Genomic DNA, 22,936 nt, shown 5'->3' with positions numbered 1-22,936 from the left:
ATATGAAGAAGAGTAAATACACTTTTCGTCTGAATAGTCAGAGTAGAAACTGTGTTAAACTGGGCTGAAATTTTCTTTTATCAGAAATGGATTTCTTTCATTTTCTAACATTACTGCATAATTGTCCTCCTTATTACTAGGATTAGAAAGACTACTATCATTAAAGAAGAAACATCTTTCACCAATTATATTTAGTTTCTCTTTTAGCTGGCAATGACCTCCTCATTATGTGAAAAATGGAAATCCCCGAGGGAGCAGCATTGGAGAGGTGATTCCAGCCTGCTGGGAAACATTGTGCACACACTATTTGCATCTAATGACCTGCATGCATGCACTGGTCCTGTATTGATTTCTGCTTGTTTATAGGCCATTCAAGCAATAAGCAGGTAGAATTCAGATGACTGAAAACTGGCTCTGCCGGTAGCAGTTTCCTGCCTCGCTGCACTCTGGAACGTTCCAGCCTTGCTGCAGTGAGTTGCTGTCCAGCCACAGATTTTTCCATCGTACCCACTACTTATTTCCCTAAGGTATTTCTTAGCATTTCTGTTGGTTCTGAGCACAGATAATCATGCTGTACAGAAAAACACAGAGGATCATTAGGGCAGAAAACAGCTTAAGAAATATATAATAGATTGTGAATAATTGTTTGTTAAAAAAAATACACAATCCTCTTTCAGAATTGGATTAAGCAGCACTGGGAAGTCTTGGAGCATTACACAGCGCAACCAGTACAACTGACGCACTCATCCAAACCCCATGCTGTATTTGTTTAGTCTGAATCAAGAGTTAGGAATACATTTTTCAGATGTATTATTTTATAGTAAGCAAATAGAAAAGATTTGAATATGTGCATTAATGATGTGCATTGAATCTAAAAAACGTTCTAATAATTTGCCATCAACCCAGTTGGGCTGCAACCTGATTCTTCAGACTATTCCTTAGGAAAGTGTGAGGCTCATGCTTTTACTGTACTGCCCCTTTCTGGACTGTTTTAAAAAGATGGCAGTGAAACAAAAAAAAGATGCGTGTGAAGGTCTATTGTGAGTACCTGGCATAGTCAACTTAAATTCCACCGTCCACAGAATCTCTCTATGGCTATTTAGCATTTTCTGGAAATGCGTTTTTGGAGCACTGAAAATACCCATCAATATCAGAGGGCAGTGGTGACCCACACTCTTTGATTGTGATGATTATTAATTGTGTGATTAATAATTTGCTTGCTTTGACCAGTGTTTGGTGTATTTATACAGGGTGTCAGCTCAACTGACAAAAACCTGTTTTGAAAATCTCTCTTGAAGGACGAAAAAGGGGTGCATGGCACCGTTCCACAGGGCCATTGAATAGGTATTTTCCCCAATGCAGCTCAGGGTTAGCTTTAATAAAAACATTCCAGTGATGAAGTTACAGTCAGGAACTTAAAGGGTCCGGCTGATGGTGAGTGTCCTGCAGAGACCCTTCTCCTTTACAGTGTTACCGTGCATTGCAGGCATATTCTCTATAGGTTCATTGGAGGTTGCACAGACTGCCAGTGATGATGTCAAGATTTGTAGAGTCGTGGCCTTGGATTCTAGTCGCAAATAAACTTCTTTGGCCTCCATTTCATCTTTCTGGTACATTCTACCCATTGCTTTGTGCTACAAGCTCTCCCTATTTTGAGATGTAGAACACTCTGGATTCCCCATTAATTGAATATATCTTGTATGCAGATATTAAATGGAAGTCTTAAGGCCAGTTTAACAGTCCATTAGATCTGAAGCTTCCAAATGCTCAGAGTTAAAGGAGGAGAGCAAAATAAAGTTTTATTGCTTGAGTACTAGGTATCTGGTAGTGTAGGGGGGAATATTTAAATGTGTAGCAGAATGTTTAGGATATTTAGATATTTAAGCTGGAAATTCATCGCTTTGAATTACTTGTTCAAATAGAAATGGGTTTTATTGCTTATGAATTCTCCCAATATGGTCCTTGTCTGTTCCGAATCCACTGCCTGCAGTGATGTTTTGACTTAGCAAAACTTTTACCTCAGAATAGGAAGCCCTTCGCACAAATTTAACCTTGATTCTTTTAATAACCAATATGTGTTCCATTCTGCAACCTGAAGAATTTTGCAATGTAGACTTCAGATTGGGATTTGGTTCTTTTAACAGTGAGTTTCAGAGTTATCATTAGACTGGCAAGACCCAGAGGACCCCCTAGTAATTTTAAATGGACCATTAGAACAGAAAAGCACCACGTCATCCTATTCAAGCTTCTTTGGAGTCTCAGTTGTTGAAATATGGGATTCAGGCCTTATTTCCACTGTCATCAACCTTTTGCTGCTCTTGTTTATTGGGTTTTGCTTCTGGCAGCAAACAGCCAGACGGGATTACCAAAAATTCAGGTTCTCTGCCTCCTTAAATTGAATTTGAAGGCATCAGGTTTAAAAATCTGCATCTATTATTTTAAAACTTTGGTTCTGTGTTTAAGTCTATTCCGTGTCCCTGGACAGTGCTTTTAGTTATCAGCAGCCTGGAAGACAGAATAAGAAATGGTCAGTAGTGCTTTTCTTTCTGTCTGTAGCATTCCTAGCTGCAGCAGCTAGTGTGGTGGTACCTTTGGTTTTCCAGATTCTGGAGATGCTAGCTTACAGTTTCATCGCTGTACTGGTGAATTAATGTTTTTTTACTGCTTTATCAGAAACATTTCTTTCATTGTGATGAGAACTGTTTATCATATCATGTAAAAATATTCCTGCATTCTTTGTTGTGAATGAGGTACCCCCCATGCGGGGGCCGCTGATGGACTGATTAAGAGAAATGAGGAAGATCGGTTGAAGTTCCTAATAAGGAATTTTTTCAGACATCAGCATAAGACAGCAGGGTTTCTTCTGGTGATTGTTTTAGTAGATAAGGGACTTGATTTTTATATGCTGTCAAGTTTCAGGTTTGATATGCAATAAGGGACATGTCTTCACAGGCACTTAATCTTCTGTTGACTTTATGGGACAAAAAAAATAATTATAGAGCCTTTTCAGGTCTTTGAACCAGAGGTGGTTAAAATCTCTACTGCTCTATGGCCTGTTCAAGCTTTTCATCTAATCTGTGATTTTCAAAAATAAAACAAGCCGTGATGCCTTCTTAGAGAACATTTATTGCATATTCATCTGTTTGGTTACTGTATGTTACACTGGGTTTTATACTTACTTCTCTGGTGTAAAGCCTGACTAGATGCATCTGCTATAATTGAGTGAGGTACTTCTGTGGAATCAGCAGAAAAAGCCAGAACTGCCTTCTAAAGAACAAGCACTTCTCAAAGTGTGTGTACTTAGTGGGGGTTGTTACATGTACTCTCTATTGGAGCAGGTGCAAGGAATGGGACCCTAAATTAGAATAAATCTTTTGATTACAAAACAGATTTGAGTCTTTCCAAACACAGTAGGCTTGTGAGAAAAGAACTAGAGTAAAAGACCTTATGTGACTCTACCAGAATCTTTCCCCATCTGAAACAACTTACAAAATCAAATTTTCTGATTAGTCACTTGGTTAGAGCGGGGCAGTGTTGGTGCGATGCTTTCGATGTGTCTGAAGTGTTGTGTCAAAAAAATTCTTCATTACTTCCTATGTTACCCTGCAGCACTGTAGATATTTCTGATTGAATTAAATACTTTAAATACTCTGGGGCTTAAAGACCTAAAATAGACGCTGTTCGGATTGTGCCTTAGTTATTTGAGGATTCTTATCCTCCCCAGGAGGAGAGAGAATTTTAGTGAATGAAAATGGAAATCTTTGGCTTTCTTTGTGTAAGAGAAAATGTTGCACGCAACTTGATCGTCTTCACCTTTCAGTTCTTTACACTAGAAAGTATGGATGGAAAATGACTAAATATGCTTTCTTTAATTTGTCAGTGTTTCTTCAGTTGAGGTATTTAGTGGAGGGATTGATTTAGAAAATGTGGCTTCTTTATTTCGTAAGTTCTGTGTGCATTGATTTGCTTCGTGGCAAAGGGCATGTGAAATACTGTTTGTGCTTCTCCAGCACACGTGACTAAAATGCATGCAGTGCAGAACAAATGAAAATGGGAGGGAGAAATGACACGCCCTGCCTAGAGTGTTTTAGCCCTGCCAAGATGATGAGGGAAGAATTTTAAGAAATTATATGTAGAAGTTTTGCTTTGGAAAGAAGCTGTTTGCATTACTTTTCCAAAGACGTGATACTTTTAGGAAAGCCTTAACCAAGCTTTCTAGATCCAATGCCTTGGTGGGCCTGGGAGGCGATTCCTTCCACCAACTGCTCGGACAGTTTGTCTCTCTGACTCCTGCCCTTTGGAAAAGCAGAGGCAGTCCCGTAATTACCTGAACTATTAGAATCATAGAATAACCAGGTTGGAAGAGACCCACCGGGTCATCGAGTCCAACCATTCCTATCAAATTTGTCTCTTTCAGACCCTGAAGTTTAACATCCATCATGCTGAGATTCGGGCAGCACCTCATCAAACCGTCCGTGGTCTTCCTGAGGACAGAGCTCTCCTTTGCTCTCGTGAACCGCAAGCCGGTGGTCCCAGGGCGTATCCTTTCCAGCAGCGCCTCGGCGATGGGTACCCGCACCCTTAGGAAAAGCTGGAGGAGCTTGGTGTGCTTCACAGGCCAGGTAGGATGCGAGGCGGGTTGATGCTGATGCCAGGCAGAAGAGTGTGGTGCGCTTGGTCGATGCTGCAGAGCAGAGCTGCTGAAAGTAGTTGCTTAGCAACTGTGACCCAAGAGGTGAGTTTCTATTGACCTTTTTGCCACGGAAGGTGTACAAACAGCCAGGTGCTGCTAAAAGCGTTTCAGAGCGTATCTGAGGGGGTACCATTTAAACTGCAGATTATGCTAAATCACACATCCTGCTTCCATTTAATAACGTCACTTATTTTGAGATGTGGTAACTTCCTTATGGAGAATTTTCAACTTCTCGCTAAGCGTACACAATTTGCCAAACGGCAGCAGAATCCTCTATGAAGACTCATTTTTTGAGGACAGATTGCTTTGATTAATTTAGGTAGGAATGGATTAAATAAACCATCTGTATAGTGCACACATTTCCTGAGGAAATAATGAAGCCCTATGTCATAGGTAAAGATCTCAATTTAGAAACTGTGTAGGACCTTGATTCAGGTGCTAAATTTACCTGCTTGATGTACTCTGTAGCATGACATATTATTGCTGGGCCAGAACTCTGCTGCTGTGTGACTTGTGCTGATTTCAGTGAATGGAAGTGGCACTTTTCAGAAGTAATCAAGACTGATCACTTCATTTCCATAGAGTTCCATGGTAAAATTTTAGTAGGATTTCAGTTAGGCAGTAGCTGAATGTGTTTTGGGAAGACTGTCTGGAGTTTATTGAAAGCTTTCTTCTTCCTCTGTAGTTTTATGGGTTTTTTCTTCCATAATTTAGCATATAATTTAAAATTTGGTAACCTCTAATACAGTTTTTTTAAACCTGTGATGTGTTTCTTTTGAGATGTGGAACCTTCCTCTCCTGCTGTCACTTCTGTAGATTATAGTTCAGCATGGAACCTCTCTTCACACCTGCTTTGAATGGTGTCTGCTTGTACTAGAAGTCAGATCGTTTGCTGGTAAATGCATGGCGAAGATGCAGAGACTCTATAGAAACTTTAAAGGTGTTACTGTCTCAGCAGTATGATTTAATATATTAAATGAATGGTTCTTCTCAACTTCAAATTTCTGAAGTATTTGATGTAAATCCATGTGATTTACAGGTTAGTAATAGAGGAAACATTGTCAAAGCTGTCTAAAGACAGTATCGCAGTATCGCATCAGTCGCTGGGGGATGCAGAGCCTTCAAATGCCTGAGCAGCGTGCTGGAGCAGTTGTCCAGATCAGTGAATTAGTGCAATGTTATGTGTACTGTGTGTGGAAGTTTTAAAAGCAATAGTTAATGGGGTTTTTTTTTCAGTTAATTGGTTAAGTGAACAATTATATCTATTGTTAAAAATAAACAAGAGTTATTTCAGATGAAAGATACTTGTTTTAAAGTTTTGTTAGCACCTAGTAATGACAGTTTAAGCAGCCTATAAAAATTATATAGACTTCTTTCCTTCTTGAATAATTAAAGATTGTAAACTCCAGTTGTATAGTTATTGCTGACTGTTTGGCAGATATATCTATTTGCTCAGGTTTAGCTTTGTTATCCCATAATGAGTATTGCAGCATATTTTATAGTGTCACATTGTTTTAATAGCTCATGTGTTGTAATATATTATGTAGTCTTTGTTTCTCCATTGAATAAATGTTCAGGTAATAAAAACTCAACCCCTTCTCATTACAATAAGAAAAAATTAGAAAAGATCTTGATGCAAAGGCTAGAATACAGTATGTCAAGCAGAGCAATTTGCAGTTGTAAGCCTTTAAAATGTCTGTATAATGCAGCATTCATCTCAAGACCTGGCAGTAACAAGTGTATTTTCTTTGTTTAATTGCAATAGTTTTATCTGCCTTTTCTTTGGCACGCTTGTGACATTCATTTCATTATTTTTTTCAGTGAAAAATAAAATATTAATGTGTGTGAATTAGACAAAGGAAATCAGTTTGAAAGCCAGCTCACTCCAGGTGGTGGCTTTAATTAACTACTGAGGTTGAAATTCCATCTTGAAACTGTACATAGGACTGGAGTTGTGAATTTGCTGTAATAGTTTTAAAATAAAGCTGTACTCTGGGAAAAAATGCCGCCAAAAGCATCTCATGGAGTTCAGGGTTTGAGGTTTGAGCGATGTCAAAGCATCCTTGTTCAGTAAAAACTTTGTAAGTTTTATTTTCTTTGTTTCCCACTGCCAGTCCTGTGAATTCGTTTTTGACACTTGAAAGTCAAACTCTGCTGATAGTAACCAAGAGTAGGAATAACAAGAGCATAGTATCCCAGGAAAGGGTTGCCTTATTCCTGGAGAAAGCTGCTTCAGTTGCACCAGCATTAGACTTCTGTCTGATGGGATCACACTGGTTCGTGGACTCGGGGACCTGTTTGTAAAAGGATCCCGTTGAGTGGAGATGTTCTCATTGCAGATTCTTCAATAGGAAGTAACTGGGATCTTACTGTTTAAGCTAAAATATGCGCGTCTTTGACAGCCACAGCAAAGTCATTCCCCTCTGTTGGCACGACTGAATGGAGGAGGAGAGCTACACGTGGTCAGTGTGCAGGATTAGCTGTTCCCTCATGACAGCCAGTGCCTTTGCTTTCAGCTAATAGAGAATGATTGAGGCCCAGAGGTGTCTGACCACAGTCTGAAGACATGGAGTCACCAACACCTGGGACAAAACGAGGAGCATGTACCAGCTCAGCTCTCGCTTTTAGCTCAGAGGGGAAGATGGGGCATCCAAGCCCCTTTGACTTGTCCGTCTCATTTCAGAGCAGCCAGGCACGAGGTATTGTGGACAGTCTTGGTCCATGGGATATGGGGCTTTGGGGTATGTTTTCATGTTGGTTTTCTGTTTTATACAGAAATAGTATGATCTTGTTTTGGTAAAGCCTATGAATTGTTCTGGAACCAAGAAATCTGTGTGGGAATGCTTTGTGCAGTGCAGATCTTAGCAGCTAGCTTTGGAGCAGGGAGGAGGTGGGCTGGTTACTGTGGAGGCGTGCTGGGATTTGTATAGAGGTGCCAGCACAATTTCCTATGGAAAGCTGAGTCCCTGCTTCCTCTAAGTTGTTACCCTGCTGCTGCACCAAGAGCGATTTGAAAGAAGTCGTCTGTGGCTCCCTCCAACAACTACGTAGCAGGTTTAGAGGAGAAGGCTGTTGAGCAGCTGGAATAGTGCAGAGATATGCCTGTAGTCAGCAAATGTGTTGTTTCTGTGGCACGAGGAACTGAATTGGCTCATGCAACCAGCGGGAGCTAAGCTGCTGCTTGTCTTCTTACTGAAATAATTTCATTCAGAGCCTTGTTGCTTCCATAGTTCAGAGCAGAACTGTAATGGCTTCTTAAAGAAAATCCGTCTGCTCTTTGACAGGGACTTTTTGCTCTTTAATATGGTAACAAATACTTTGTGAATGACTTGCCGTTTCATTGATGTTTTCCTAGCCACGCGCCATGGCTTTACATGGCTTCACTTGCATCGTCAATATATATGAGCAAGTTTCTTATCACTGCCTTTTTCATGGCATTGTGCAGGGTACTTGCTTTCATCTTGTGTTAAACATGAAGATTGAATTTGAACATTAGTAGAATCCATTTGAGGACTAGGACTTTTATTATAAATAAAATTATTCATTTGTTACATCCAATTTTTTTCAGCAGAAATGATATTGATCTTTGGATTTGTGTTCAGGATGCCATAAGAAGAACTAGTGCAAGAGGAACACAGGAACATTTGTAAATTGATTGAATGCAATATGTAATGACAGAGACAAACATCAGATCTATGGCAGTACTATATTATACAAAGCATTTTTCAACAGTTTATTGAATTGGTTATTAAAAAGAACAGGCTTTCCAGCTGGGAACAATGAGCTGAGGGTTATCAGGACCAAGCAATTTCATAGAAATTTGTGGTGGACAGCGTGCCTCCTTCAGTGAGCTCACACATATGTGTGTGTAATAAATCAGAATAAACACTTTACAATAACTTTTCATCTGGCTTTGATAATGAAAAGGTTTTTCCACTAAAAAAGGCAGAGGAAAAGAGACGCTGTTGAAATGTTCTGTACTGCATTTTACTGGACTATTTGGTATTGCTATTTCCATTGACATCTAATGTTTTCCACCAAAAAATGTTCTGATTGTGGGGAATAGACCATGTATAAAAGCCCAAAGCATGTGATATTTTCTGGCACACTCATCACTATGTGAATTTAATGGCTGTTATTTGTTGCTGAGACAGTGTGCTGTACTGTGAGTTACTGCAGCTTGTTCCTTTTATTAATGAGCAGAGAAAACATTAGTAGAACCAGATGCTTCTTCAAAGACTTGCAAACATCCTAAGCTGCGGTGTAAGTGCTGTGGGTCTGTTGCATGATTGGGGTGCGAGGCAGGGTCCTCTGCTGGAACAACAGCATCTGCTTTGCTGTTCCATTTAGCTTCACACTCACCTGCCATCAGAATCTCTGTATTACTCTGGATTGACATATTCTGTATTGGCACAACTGATAGCTGCTTGTTTTAAAAGTTAGACGGAAATTTGATTAGTATTATCCGTTAATGTGTTTCAAAAGTAGTTTTTCATTTAGTTCCAGTCCTAATGGAATTTCCACTGGAGGTAGCACGCTGGCTGTAGAATGAACAGTAAGATTCTCTTGCAAATTTGGTTGAAAACCACGGTGTTTAGCATGTGTATGAAATTTAAATTCTTCATAAAATTACAGAGCTGCTGTTTATTGTGATTTAGTTACTTTGTGCAGTGCACATTTATCACATCTGTATTTATGCCACATAATTATTAATTTTATGAGGTTTAGCCTAAACAAGTGTTAGTATTTGCCATAAAACTAAGATTTAGAGAATAAAATTCAGTTATATTGCAGAATATATAAATTTGCATTTACATATTACAGTAGCGTACAATACACTGTTACAACTACACATTATAATATTGAACCCTGTGGGAAAGTGCTTTTTAGTGCTTGTTACAGAAGCTTTGGATGCATTACTATTACTTGTTCACTTTAGCACAGTGTTAAGGACCAGTCTTGCTCCTTTTACCTCTTTAGTGAAAAGATAAATATGAGGAGGTTTGGTAAAGACTTTGTGACCTAAAGATGATCCTGGAGGTACCAAGGAAATCGCATGGAGACAGAAGATGATGTTTGCTACAATAAGGACTGAAGTGATATCAATTTCTCGAAAAGTCTAGTAGAAGGGAGTACTAGTAAAAGGAAGAAGTACATTTTCTGGGGCAGAAAAGACCTCCTGAATGGGAAAACCAGACACAAATGATAGATCTTGTATGAAAATGTAGGGGAAATACAGAGTGTATTTCTTCATAGAATCATAGAATAACCAGGTTGGAAGAGACCCACTGGATCATCGAGTCCAACCATTCCTATCAAACACTAAACATTCAGTGGGGATGCAGAGGAGATTCAGGCTTATGTTCTGTATTGTCAGTATGAGATGAATTCTTTCTGTGATACCATGCTGAAGCTGCTGAGCATCAGTGGAAAGTCTGGCATTTTTTTTGTTGTTGTTTGTTTAGGTTTTTTTTTTTGTTAGATTAGTTTGCCTTTTGTTTTGTTTGTTTTTCCTCAGATCCCAAATAAAGCTATTCCCCGACTCTTCTTCTATATGAGCAATTGTGATCCCTCAGGTAGGACTTATTAATGTCATGATGCTCACTTGCACAAATGAGAGTAAGAGAAACTATTCCTGTGCTTAATATTTTTTTGCTGAATGAAGCTGTGTTGTGCAGAGGCAGCAGTGCCCCAGTGGCTCAGCTCCACTGAATTCTTAAGCTGCCTTCTGGGAAAAGGATTCTCCTCAAACAGTCCAGAGAATGACTGCTCTGCTCTGTGTATGCGAACCACTTGAAGTTAGTGGTGATGGAGAGGCCAGTTAATTATCTCAGGGCTGGAGTCATTTTGTTTGCAGTCTACAAACAAAGGGAAGGTGTTTGACTCGTGTTGAGAAAAGCTGTTTCTGAAGATAATGGATTCAGGGCTCTGTGCAGGGAAGCTTGTCTCTCTGCCTGTCTTATGGGTGGGGGTGGAGTTCCACTGCATTTGGTCTGATAAAAAAATACTTTCTCTTCCTTCAAATCTTGTCTTGCTTGTAAGGTACTTCACTGTAAGGATTTACCTTTTTGTTTGCATTGTTATACTTGCATTAATGTAATTATGTTGATGAAAATCCCATTCCGAATGCTTTGTGCCAGTATTTTAAATAGAAAAGAAACAATGACAGTAATGAAATCAAAAGTATTTTTTGCTGATTTGCAATTGTCGTAAATTAAGCAAATTACTCATTTGCATCCATTCGGCATAGTAGTGATATGAATTTCTCAGATTGCAGCACAATTTAGATTAGAAGAGGTGTTAAAACAGCTGTCTGAAGGCCGTATCTGGGAGAAGCAGTAGTTCCTAGGTTGAAGCCTGGTGCATCTTGCCAAACGTGATAGGTTCAACTGACCTTCAAACCTAGATGAATGGAGAGTAATGAGCTCTCTGAAAAATGGGCTTTTGAACTGTGGGTCATAATAGGTTGGAGCAGTGCAATTAAATTTCTTGGCTGCATTGCTAACACATCCTAAAATCCAGGTAGAATGCTCCAGTTCCATTTTCATCTAATCCCTTTTATTCACCTGTTTGTCATCATCGTTGTTTGGAACTTACAAATTACTTAAAACCACGTTGTGCCTGAAACCTTCTACTGCTTTGTGCATTCTGGGTGCGCTCGCTGTACAGTTTGTGTGTCCTAGAAGTGGAGCTGCTTATCCTTTCAAAGTCCAGTGACACACAGAAGGAAGTTTGAAACCTAGTCCATGAGTGCCACCACTGTGGTACCTGTTCTGCGTGCTTACACTCCGCCCATAAGTGAAGAACGGCATGGAAAGCCTGTTCTTATCATCATGAAAAAATGTAAAACATCTACTTTTGAGATCAGTTGAGTGGTGGTTGCCATGGAAGATGAGATTTCACAGAGGTTCCCTGCTGTCTTCATGATGTTGTGACTTATTTTTATGACATAATTGTTGAAACCTGTTTTACATGAAAGCAGCCTATTTTTTGACAGTTGAAAGTATTTAATTAAACTTACATTCATATTTGAAATAATTTCACTGTGCGTTAGGTTAGTTACAGTCTCCCACTTGTTACATTTACCCTCATTAACAATTTGCAAAGCACGTTAGCGCTTTCACATTGACTTACAGCTGTAGTTTTATAGTAACAGACATAAATGAATTTGCTTTGAGGTTCCTGTCTTTGAGGTGACAGACATAACTGGAAAAAAGAGTTTGCCCATTTGTACTTTAGCATAGCAAGAAACCTGACTATGTGTTTAGTGAGAAAAGCCTCGTCTTAAGGAGCTGGAAGAAGTCGAGTTTAAAAGGCAGAGGAACAAAGCTATGTAGAAGGAAGTAAAATTTAAGGAGAGAACTTTTTGCTATTGCAGTTGGCAGGGAAGCTGAGGTGGGATTCAGAAAATGTAAAATGAGTGTTTCTTTTGAGGTTTAACAAAATAATTGGCATTCTGTTTAAGAAGCGGTGAAGTCCTGTTCATAGATAATAATGAATACTTCTAGTCCGGCAGTTATTTTCTGGTCTAGTAGAGAGAAAATTCGTAATTGGTGTGGTTATTGAACAAACCTGTAATTTTATACTTTTTATCACATCAGTAAACCCAAGCAAACTCAACCGCTATAAATGGACAATAGATAACAAGTACAAAGGAGGTGTTGGCTGCCGTTGCAATTTTGCCACTGTGGAAAATGTAAGTATGTGCCTCAGTGGCAGACAACCTTGTGCTTTGCATTTGGAAGAAGGAATAAAAAGAGTTCTTTTTTCCCCTTAGCGCATAACTGGACTTAAACTCAGCTTTTTTTATTTCTTTTGATTTAAGTAGTTTCTGGCTAATGGAGGAGGTGACCGTTACAAGCCGTTCCTGCTACAGTTTGTGCATGTCTGGGACCTTTTGCCCTCAGCAGAGCCATCAGAATGTGATTCGCAGCGCACACAGTTAACTGAGTCTGGGCAATGTATTGCCTGGCTTGTTCCTGTGGCAGGATATAATTAAAAGACATGATTGGAATACATGGTTATTCATAATAGATGTCACACAATTACCATAAGTAATACAATACATGCAAAATCTCCATTTGTAATGAAAATAGATTTGCTGGAAAGTCAATTGGAAATTTCATTTATTGCTTATTGTTTCTGGCATATTGGAATATTTTGTGCTGCTCGGTGTATCACAACTATGTGTTTTCAAGTACCTATTTTTAAGAGGCATCTGAGATGAGTTTCCTGCTGCAAGAGGAGATCTAGTCATACAGTGTTAAACTGTCATCTTTTCTGTTTGCTTTGAAGAGCCTAATACACAATATTTATCTGTTGAAACATACATTTTTGGTGCAAATATTTCATAATTTCACAAATAATAACCTTCTACTCCTCATATTTAAAGGACTTCTGTTGTGATTTAACTCTGGTCGACAACTGAGCCCCATGCAGCCGCTCACTCCCCCTGGAGAGATGGGGAAGAGAATCACAAGGGTGGAAGTGCAAAAACTTGTGGGTTGGGATAAGGACAGTTCAATCATGAAAGCAAAAGCTGCACATGCAAGCAAAGCAAAACAAAGAATTCATTTACCATTTCCTATCAGCAGCAGGTGTTTGGTCATGGAAGATACCATAACTCCAGACATCCCCAGCTTTAAACTGCAAAGCATGATGCCATATGTTATAGATTATCCCTTTTGGCTTGAGGTCAGCTCTTCCTGCTTTGTCCCCTCCCAGCTCTCTGGTCACCGCCAGCCTCCTCACTGGTGGGATGGGGCGAGGAGCAGAAACAGCCTTGACGCTGTACAAGTGCTGCCCAGTAGTAATGGAAACATCCTTGTGTTTTCAGCACTGATTCCAGCACAAATCCAACACACAGACCCATACCAGCTACTGTGAAGAAAACTAACTCTACCCCTATAAAACCAGCACAACCTCCAACAGTGAAGAAGGGAAAAAGGACATGCTATGTACATGGAAAATAAGCAGAAATGCTCTCTAAACACATGGAAATGAAGGCGTAGCGCATTGTGTGAAGTCATCCTAGTACCTTCCCCCAGATGGTGACGCCATAGCCTAATCTCTTCAGGCTGCCTGGTGTAGATGTCAGTCCTTTGAGACTATATGCAAGCTACTGTGTTATCCCAGGGAGTGTGGACACTAAGGTCTGAGTAGAGTCCAGTCACAAAAGAAATATTTGGAACACTACTGCTTTACTCTGAAGCAGTATGAGACTCCTGGATACCTGGCAAGTGACAGAGTTTTGAGGTGCAAGGTCCCAGCTCTGCTGGGCTTCACCCCTTCTGGCACTGTTTTTTAGGAAGGACGAAGTCCTTTCCTCCTTCTTTTCCACCTCTCCTCCCCTGTAGCCCAGTTAACTCATGCCCAGTGGCAGTGCTTTCCTCTGCTACCGTCTCAGGAAGGCAGCATGCACCGCATCTCCCATTTTGCTGTGTGCCCAAAGCTGCTTCCTTGTGCTCCTTTGTTTGTTTAGGGAATGCTTTCTTCTGTTGGTTTGAACTGACAGATGAGCATTTCAAAGACAGTGATGCCAAATGGCCCTGTAATTGCTTTGCAGAGCTTCAGCTAAGGGTCAAGCACCTTCTCTGAGCAGGGTAATTGGGTAAATTATGTTTTAATAAGTTGTCTTGTGTAAAGCTAGATATGAGCAGAGCAGACAATGGAGGCTTTGTTGTAAAATGAGGCTGCAGTAGGAAATGGAGTGCGTAATTCATTGATACAGATGTACTTCACTCTATCACTCATACTATATCTCGGTTTCTAAGGTTGCACAAGTGTCTATAGTTGGCTATTCACTTGCTAATGTATTTTACTTTTTGCTGTTCCTTGTAACCTGCTGACTTGTACTGTTGCTGATCAAACATATAAGTACCCCTCAGAGTGAGCTCTCAGGAGCAGATGTTCATGTTGTACAATAAAAGTTGAAAATTCCCCTACTGATGCTCTTCAGTTTAAGAAAAGAAAGAGAAAAATGAGAGATAATTTTGATCTGAACAGAGCTGCTTTCCTTAATGCGTATTACGTCTAGCTTGCTTTTGATTGCGCAGATCATCTAGTCATCTATGGCTTAGTTTTATTGATTTGTACACAGTTAAAAGTTGGAAGAAAAGTTTTAGTTCAGTTGTAGCCATTAACAGTAATGGAGTTGGTGCAGATCTTATTCAAAGTGGAACACCACAGAGAGAACAAATTAGACTGCATTTGTTAGGAAGCATATCTGTTTCAGGTTACCCCTGCAGAAGCCTTGAGTGGAAATAAGGAGCGTTATGTAGGGAGCGAGGGGCTGTAGCGCTGTTTGCAGATATACATTTGCTCCTTCGCCTGCCTGTAGAGTTCTCCCTTGTTGCTGATTGTTTTTATAGCATTTATTACATCGTTATGTACTACTCTTAAATATGTTTGACCCTTTCCTAAACTCTGGGGACACATGATGTCAAGATGAGATTCTTTTTCTGTATATGTGAATGATACACTTAATCCAGACCTCTAGAGAGAGTCTGTGTCAGCCTTTGTTCATCCTTAAACAAGAAAAATCTAATCCACTTATATGGCATTCACAGCAGCTTTGCTTGTTTTACTCTATCCCTGATTTGTAGTGTGGATTCTTTGATGACTGTATTTTTTTTCAACATCCATTGGTCTCTTAGAAGCCCATGGATTTATCTGCTCATTTGTGTGTTAGAATGGTTGCACAGTAGAAGGCATCTGTAAAACCAGCTGGTAAAAAATCACTTGAATGGTGCTTATGTAGCTGCCTTAGGTCAGCATTGGGAGGATCAGAGGTGGGATGTATTTGGAAATGTAATGTGGTTTGATCCTCCTAAATTAAATAACAGGACACATAATAATGAGTATGTTGATGTGAAATGGATGCAAAGAGTCTGGCACTGTTAGATGAAAGGAAAAAAAATAATACTTTAACTATCTGAGGGTCCCTTCTGTGCAATGGCTGGTTTGCTGTTGTGCCTATATATTCCATAAACTTGCTGCATTTGAGATGTTCCAACATATGCAGAGGGTCAGGGGAGAGGCAATAATGTGCTGTCCAGCTTTGAGTATTGTGTGAGATCCTCCTTGATCTTTAGCTGTCACGTTGATGGTACCCGAGTAAATTTAACTTTGTGCCTCAGCTGAAGAGTTTTCCATAGGGGATCAGATTAGATTGCCATCAAGGTATCAGGGTAAAGAAGATAATGTGATTTGATGATTGTGTTTTGTCACAATTGAAAAGGCACAGAGAGATGCTCCATTTGTCTTTTTAAATAATGAAAGTTGCATCAGGACTGTCATCTGATCTGTCAGAGGATTCGGCAGCAATAGCTATCTTCCATCTCATTACTTCCCCTTCCCTTTTGAAACTTTTTAATCTTTGCAAAGAAAATTGTCAACTATGTGGATCTCAGGTGTTTGTTGTGCCCATTTGCTGTGCAGTGTGAGGATACATACTCATTTTAGAATCTCTTCCCCGAATTGGTGGTTCTGTCAGGAGAGGGTGTCTCTCTCAGTTGTCATAGAGACCTCCTATGTGCCTTATCCCTGCAGGTCTGAGGAGGAAAATAATGACTTGCCTAATCTAGTTATGTTTTTAATTCATGTGGTTTTTTAAACTGGAGGCTGAGGGGTTTTTTTAAGCCATATGTTGGTTGCCCCATCCCTGAAGATGTTCAAGGCCAGGTTGGGTGAGGCTTTAAGCAACCTGATCCAGTGGGAGGTGTCCCTGCCCATGGCAGGGGAGTTGGAACTGCATGGACTTCGAGGTCCCTTTGAGCCAAAACCGTTCTGTAATTCTGTATGTTGGGTGGCTTAGAGTTTCCAAAGCTGTTGCTGATTTTACAGAGGTGGGCAGTTTCATTAACTTCGAAGATCAGTGTTTGCTGTTTTTAAACAAGGCATGTGTTCTTGTGACTCTGTATGCTTTACCAGTTGGTCAATAGTCATGGATAGTTGTCCATTTCTATCCACAGTGAAGGGTAGAAGATAGGTTAACAGTAAGATATATTGACCTACGGAAACTGAGAAGGTTTTTCAATTGGAATCCAGATATTTAGGAACATGTGACATTTAAAACTATATATTTAAAGCTGCCTAATTTAAAAACTGAAAATACCAGTACAAATACTGGACAAAAAGGCAGAGAATCCTTGTGGTGGTCTACTAGTGGTCTGGGTTTTTCTCATGAGAGGCAGCAGGCATTCGATTGTCCTGCTGTTTTAGGGCTGAGGAGGTTCCCATGGGTTCCTTGTCCTGCAGGTCTGGAGTGCAGTGAAAGCCAGCAGACTCGTATAAACCTGATGTTATTCCAAATTTTCAATCTAATTTTTGCTTGTTGTCAGCTGAACTGCTGCATTCTGCAAAGCCTCTGCTGTCAGAGCTGCACAACTCTGAATATCTGTTCAAGAAGGTCCTTTGTGACTTTGTAATTGTATTTCATGGTGGTCCTGCTTTGTTCAGTATAATAATGAAATGCAAAACTTTCAAAATCAGTTTTAATAAAAACATATAATATATGCGACACGGTGATAAACCTTGAAAAACTGCCATTCATACTGAGTAATTAAATATCATTACCTTTAGTGACTGCTGGATTGTCTGTATTTTGTTTGTTAAGTAAAGGGAAGCATAATTGTGCTGCATATATGGAATGCAATTTAATTTGCCTAGTTAGCAAAGTTTAAGATTGATTTCAGAGGTGCTTTTCATCTTGCAATATTAGTTGTTTTGAGCCTCTTGATGTAAAAATGTTACCCTTAAAATGTTTTTCCCTTTTATGTTGTTCAAGGCTTACTTTAACTCTAAAGCCTCTGTGCCGATCCAATTGAAAATTAAATTTAAAATATCTATCCCATAGGAAAGAAAAAGGCAGTCGTCATCTTTCTGGCATGCTCCTTGGAATTAGCTGTGCTAGACACGCTGAATACTGGGGATGTGACATGGTGTGCTGTTTCTTTAGAGATATTTGTAGACTCTGCTGGGTTGGAAGCGCCTGCCCAAGGGTTGGCCTTCAGCGCTGTGCAGCATTGGGTAATAAGGATGTGATGGTGCATTTGGCACTGACAAAAGGAACTAGAAAAGTAATTAATTGGGTTTGACTCTGCAGATGACAGTGCACTTCAGAATACAAAAGTACCACAAATGATGGGCATTTGGAAGTAGTTTCCAATAACTTGAAAATGCCTTTTACCGAAGCTGTAGAAGCAGCAAGGAGTAACTCCAGGCTGTTATTGCTTCTTTCCCAGTTCCCTCCAATAGCTTTTGGCAGTGATGAGAGATTTAGAACAGTGAAAGAACAGGTAAACTGAAGGAAAGCAATATTTCTTCCCTGTCCTCCAGAGAGCAAAGATAGATAGCTTGGTGAAAGAAAGATAATTAAACTTAAATAAACTTTTTAGATTCTCTAAGTCTATACGATGGCAGTTATTAACCCAATTAACATGTCTGAATTTATTCTCCCAAATTGTATTTGTTTTGCTGTTTCAGCTATAGTTCTGTGAACTAGAGGTGCCAACAAATGCAGATCCACCCTATAAGTGAGGCAAAGCTAAGTCTGAGAAGGAAACCCCATTATTTACTTAGATGGTATTTAACAGGATGCTTGAAATAGTTTTGTCTATTAATATTAGAACTCAGACTCGTTCAGTGAGCAAGCAGGTTCTAGCTATGAGGCAAGTTGCATTCTAGGTAAGTCTTTTGCAATCTGGTAAACTACATTAATCTCACAAAGGTCTTGTCCCTACTTGCACTTTTTGTGGATTTTAAACATGTTTTTCCTTCTATTAATCTTTCCAATTCTCTCACTGTTGTGTGTCTCATTTAGAAGATGTGGTTGAGTGGAGATGCTCGGGATAATCACAGAAGCCATGATTTCTTAAAAAGTCTACATAAATCAATATGAAGCTTCTGATGGCTACTTAATGACTGTCTTAGAAGCCCTTGTTTTTCGTTTTTCTTGTCAAGGAAAATGGTTTTGATGGGAGGGAAAAAAAAAAAGGCTGTATCACTGCAAGACAAGTCCTTTAGATTCCTTGCCGTTAGGAGATTTTAGTAAATATTTACACTGATAACCTGGGGTGAGCTTAATGGTTTTGAATATTTGGTGTTAATAAAAGAGCGCTCTTTTAATGCCACACTTGAATATGCTGCTTTCTTTTCTGTTATACTTTTCATCTGCCACAGCAGGTTTTGAGTTGTGTTGAGATATACTTCAAATCATTAACTTCAAGAAGAGGAATATATTGCTGATGACAAAATTTCTCTTATTTTTTCCTGCCTTTTTTGTCCTGTGTGGATATTATATTCTCATTGTGGGTATGGATAGCTCTGGTCAGTGATCAGGTTCCTGTATCAGTTATGGCTCTGTATTTGAGCCCTTGTTAGGATCATTAAGAAACCTGTAGAAACACAGTAGAAAATATGCTAAACTTCCTTAGACTATGAAGAGCACTATGTTTAGGTGTATTAAGTAAACTCATCTTTACTTCAGGATATAACAGCGCTGGAAAGCTATTGTTTGAAGTTTCAATATATTCCATTGTCACAAATGAATATTCAAAATCATGATCCTCCTTTTAAATGGAGATTCATCACATAGACTCTAAAATCAAAATGATATGTGCTGGTTTCATTTGGAAGTATAATTAAGGTGCATAATGTCATTTAACTGTTTAATGAACTCTGCATAATGTAATGGAATACAAATATTTGACCTTCCTGACAGTGACTGATGGATTGAAGTTGCACAGCATGATATCATTAGTATGTCAAACAACATCATTATTCATGATTATCAGGAATTATTCAGGTGAAATGGCAAATGTAATGGAAAGCTATTATTTGTGTGTGGGCTGCAGATTGGCTTTCTCTGTCAGTGCCAGTTTCTTGATGATGCAGGGGGAAGATGCTCAGATTTATTGAGTTACAAAGAATTAATGTTATAGGTTAAACAAATGTCAGTACTATCAGAAAAGTATTTTTGACAGGTCAGGTCATGTTTTAAGTGTCTAAGAGTAACTACACGTGGTAATGTTTTAACTGCTACTTTTATTTCTGCTAAGTATTTAAAACATCTCTAGATTACAGCATTTTGCAGCATCAGAATATGTCGATAATCAGAGTTTTCTGGGTGATATTTCTGATCAGCAGAAAGGAAAAAAATACCATACAGGCTGTTTGCAGTAGAGCTGCAATCAACCCTCTGTTCTCAGAAGCCTCTGTGCAGAGTTTAGACTTTTGTTCCAAGAGGGCAGTTTAAACTGAAGTCACAACTGGGTATTTTTCCTTTACTTGAATCTGCAGAAAGTTCATGGCCTGGGTCAGGAACTACCTTATACTTTGAAACCAGCCATCCAGATGCCTAAAGCATGCTCTTATGTGGTTTGTTGAATTGTAGCCAATAGAAATAAATGATGAGTAACTTGTGTTGGTCTGGATAATTAAGATCTTACGCCTGAGACATGAATGAGCTGTGAAAATGAATTTTGCCTACCAGGGCAAAAACTGTAATAATGTTTTATGACATACTTTCTGCTGGGTCTGAGTCACGCCAAAAGATAATTTCGAGGTGCTGACCTGGAGATCCCAGCTGCAGTGTTCTTGTCAGTGGGAGGTGACATGCGTAGGAAGTTGCTGAAGGATCATGATGAAGCTGCAAATTGTTTAACTGACTGCACAGAACAGTCCCTGTTCTCAGAATTGCTGGAATTGCCATAGGATTTGGGTCTGTGTGTGTCTATAATGTATACTTTGTAATACAAACTGGCTTTTATGAGTAAGAGGTAATCTATAGACAGGGCAGGGCCTGCAGGATGATATGGCCAAGGTAAGATCTTTATTTTATCCAAAAGGTCTTTTCCAGCCTAAACAGTTCTATGATTCTGGAGGCTATACACAGGGAACAGGAAAGCTGTGTGACTGCGGTTCCACGCCGTGCTGTGGGATTGCACACCTCTATGTTTTATTTTTCTGTTGAGATGTGATTGGGCCTTGACCTTAGTTTATATGATGGGTGTTCCAAAAAAGCCAAGACGGACCTCATAGATGGCTAAGACTGACCCCCCTCCTAACCTCTGTAGATGCTGAGGTTCATACTTACCATCTGAAGACACCAGAACTCTTACCTTGGTAAAGCACTTTTACAGTTCACCAACACAGCGTGAAGATCAGTAAGATTGGCCTTTGTTTTACTTCCCTGTTCAATTTTGCAATTTCTGTTAATCTCTGTGCAGCTTCAGCTGAAATGCCTTTTTTTTTTCCCCTCCTTTTTTTCTTCCCTATAGAAATGTTCACAGTAATTTGGCGTGCTTCTTGATCTGTATGTTAAAGCTAAGTGACAATTCTAGTCATCTAATTTACCTTTAGTTCATGATACGCAAGTCCTAAACCCAGACTGAAGCTGGCAACTTGGGAGTTTGTGTAGAAGCACATTTTCTCTTCATTCCCCGTGCAACATGAGTGTACTTGAATGGGCTAACAGAAGGCTGGGTCATTCCGAAAACTTATTTTCAAGGTGTTAAAAACTTCTGAATCTTCTTTTGCTCTCCGCTGCTCTGGGCTTCTACCTTGGTCAACAGGTTTTCCATCTCACCAGAACTCCCACTTCACAAGTTGTCAAATGATTGCTCAAGCAGTAAATGGAAACCTTAAACATGAGGGTGTGTGATTTGAATTAGATGGTATTACCAGGGAGCTGAAAAGTAGCCGACCCTTGCATATGCAGAAAGTGATGAGACATAACCCTTTACTGACTGTGAAAGTTTGGCAATGACAGAGAGACACGTTACTGTTGCCTTTGTTTTCTTTCTTCCTTGAAGCAGTGGAATTTCAGAACTTTGATAGAGTTTGCTGGTTTTTCATCCCTCCAGCAGCTGAGTGGATGTTCCCGCACAAAGCGAGCAAAGGAGCTGATCCTGTGGCAATGATGTGGCTTTGCAGAATGGTAACGGGGCTTGTCAGATGCTTGCAAATTAAATTGGACCTATCCACGGTGTGTTGCTCCTCTGAATACAGTGGGCTGTGGCTTGCAAAGCAGTTCCAGAAGAAAACTGCCTGTGCCAGCAAACTGCAGGTCAGAGCCTGGGGCTGTTGCTCTGGTCATGTACACAATGTGAAAAGACTCCTATCTGATTCTCAAAATCATGTTCTTTTATCTTATTGCACTGATCTTACAGAACTGAATAAAGCAAACGCAGAATAGCAGTAAAGGCAGTGCTAAGTTCACTGCTGTGTCCTGCTGTGAGTAGTCCTTATTAATTAAAGTTCTGCTTACTGCTTCAAATGAGGTCAATTAATAAAACCGGCTTTGACTAAGACTTTGTAGAAGCAGATGCTGTATTTATATAATAAGAATAATATTTTAAAGTTTGAAATCATAATTAGAAGAAGGACGTTATGACGCATTACTGTCTTTGTTACGTGTTTATAATTTATTCTAAATAAAAGGGATGCTGTATGTGTGGGGTCAGGACGTTACTGCCTCAGTCAGCTGTCTTTCCTGAGTGAGGTTATCAGTTTGGATTAAATTTGTAAGTAAAGAAGTAATAAGGATTTTGTATGTAAACAACAGTAAGTGTTTATCATGTATGCATCATGGTAACGTTGAAAATTTATCCTTTACCTTAAGACTGAAGGAGTTCCCTGTACAGTTTTAACCTGACTTGGCAGAGGGGGCCAAGTTTGTGTCAAATAAAAGTGGGCAGCAGTGGGGAGGAGAGATACTAACGGTGACACAAAGTGAAGATTTTACAGGGTCTTGCCTTTTATTAGGCAGTAGAAAAATCTCACTAAACAGATCCCCCCAAGGCATAAATCTGTCCGAAAACATTTGAGTTTGGGTCTAGTTTTTCTTTTTTTTTGGTTTTTTTTTTCTGTTCATAAACCTCTTTTTTTATAGTGTCATTTGTCATGTAGAAATGAAGAAAGCGTGCTCCAATTTAAGAATAATATTTCTCTTGAAGTCTTTGAAATATTTTAATAATAGTTATATAATGTTGTAATCACACTATAGCATAAAATATACAAGCATGAGAATGTAATTCAAATATTCAGATAGTCCTGGTATTGTTCATGAGGCATGTGTTTTATCTTTGAGTATCTCTAGCACTAGTACATTATAATTTAATTTAGCTGATTCCATTCTCAAGTTAGTTTGTTGCTTTTGTCCAATAGCTTGTGCATATGTTATCCTTGATGAGATGGGGCACACTGAAATTGGATTAAAATGAATTTTAATGAATTATAATT

General features: G+C 39.3%; 1 protein-coding gene across 3 annotated transcripts in view; it reads left to right on the top strand.

Annotated features, from left to right (window-relative positions):
- The window catches only part of FHIT (fragile histidine triad diadenosine triphosphatase), a 609,993-nt gene that overhangs the window by 171,725 nt on the left and 415,332 nt on the right, over positions 1 to 22,936 (top strand). For all 3 annotated transcript variants that reach the window (XM_069865715.1, XM_069865716.1, XM_069865717.1), the window contains one exon: positions 4,418 to 4,539. In XM_069865715.1, coding sequence (XP_069721816.1) covers positions 4,440 to 4,539 — 100 coding nt within the window. In that variant the 5' untranslated portion in view covers positions 4,418 to 4,439. The remainder of the gene's footprint in view (positions 1 to 4,417; positions 4,540 to 22,936) is intronic.

Source organism: Phaenicophaeus curvirostris, chromosome 11, assembly GCF_032191515.1.
Source record: "Phaenicophaeus curvirostris isolate KB17595 chromosome 11, BPBGC_Pcur_1.0, whole genome shotgun sequence".
Lineage (NCBI taxonomy): Eukaryota > Metazoa > Chordata > Aves > Cuculiformes > Cuculidae > Phaenicophaeus > Phaenicophaeus curvirostris.
The sequence above is the reverse complement of the archived record's forward strand: the minus strand, read 5'-3'. Positions and strand labels throughout refer to the sequence as shown.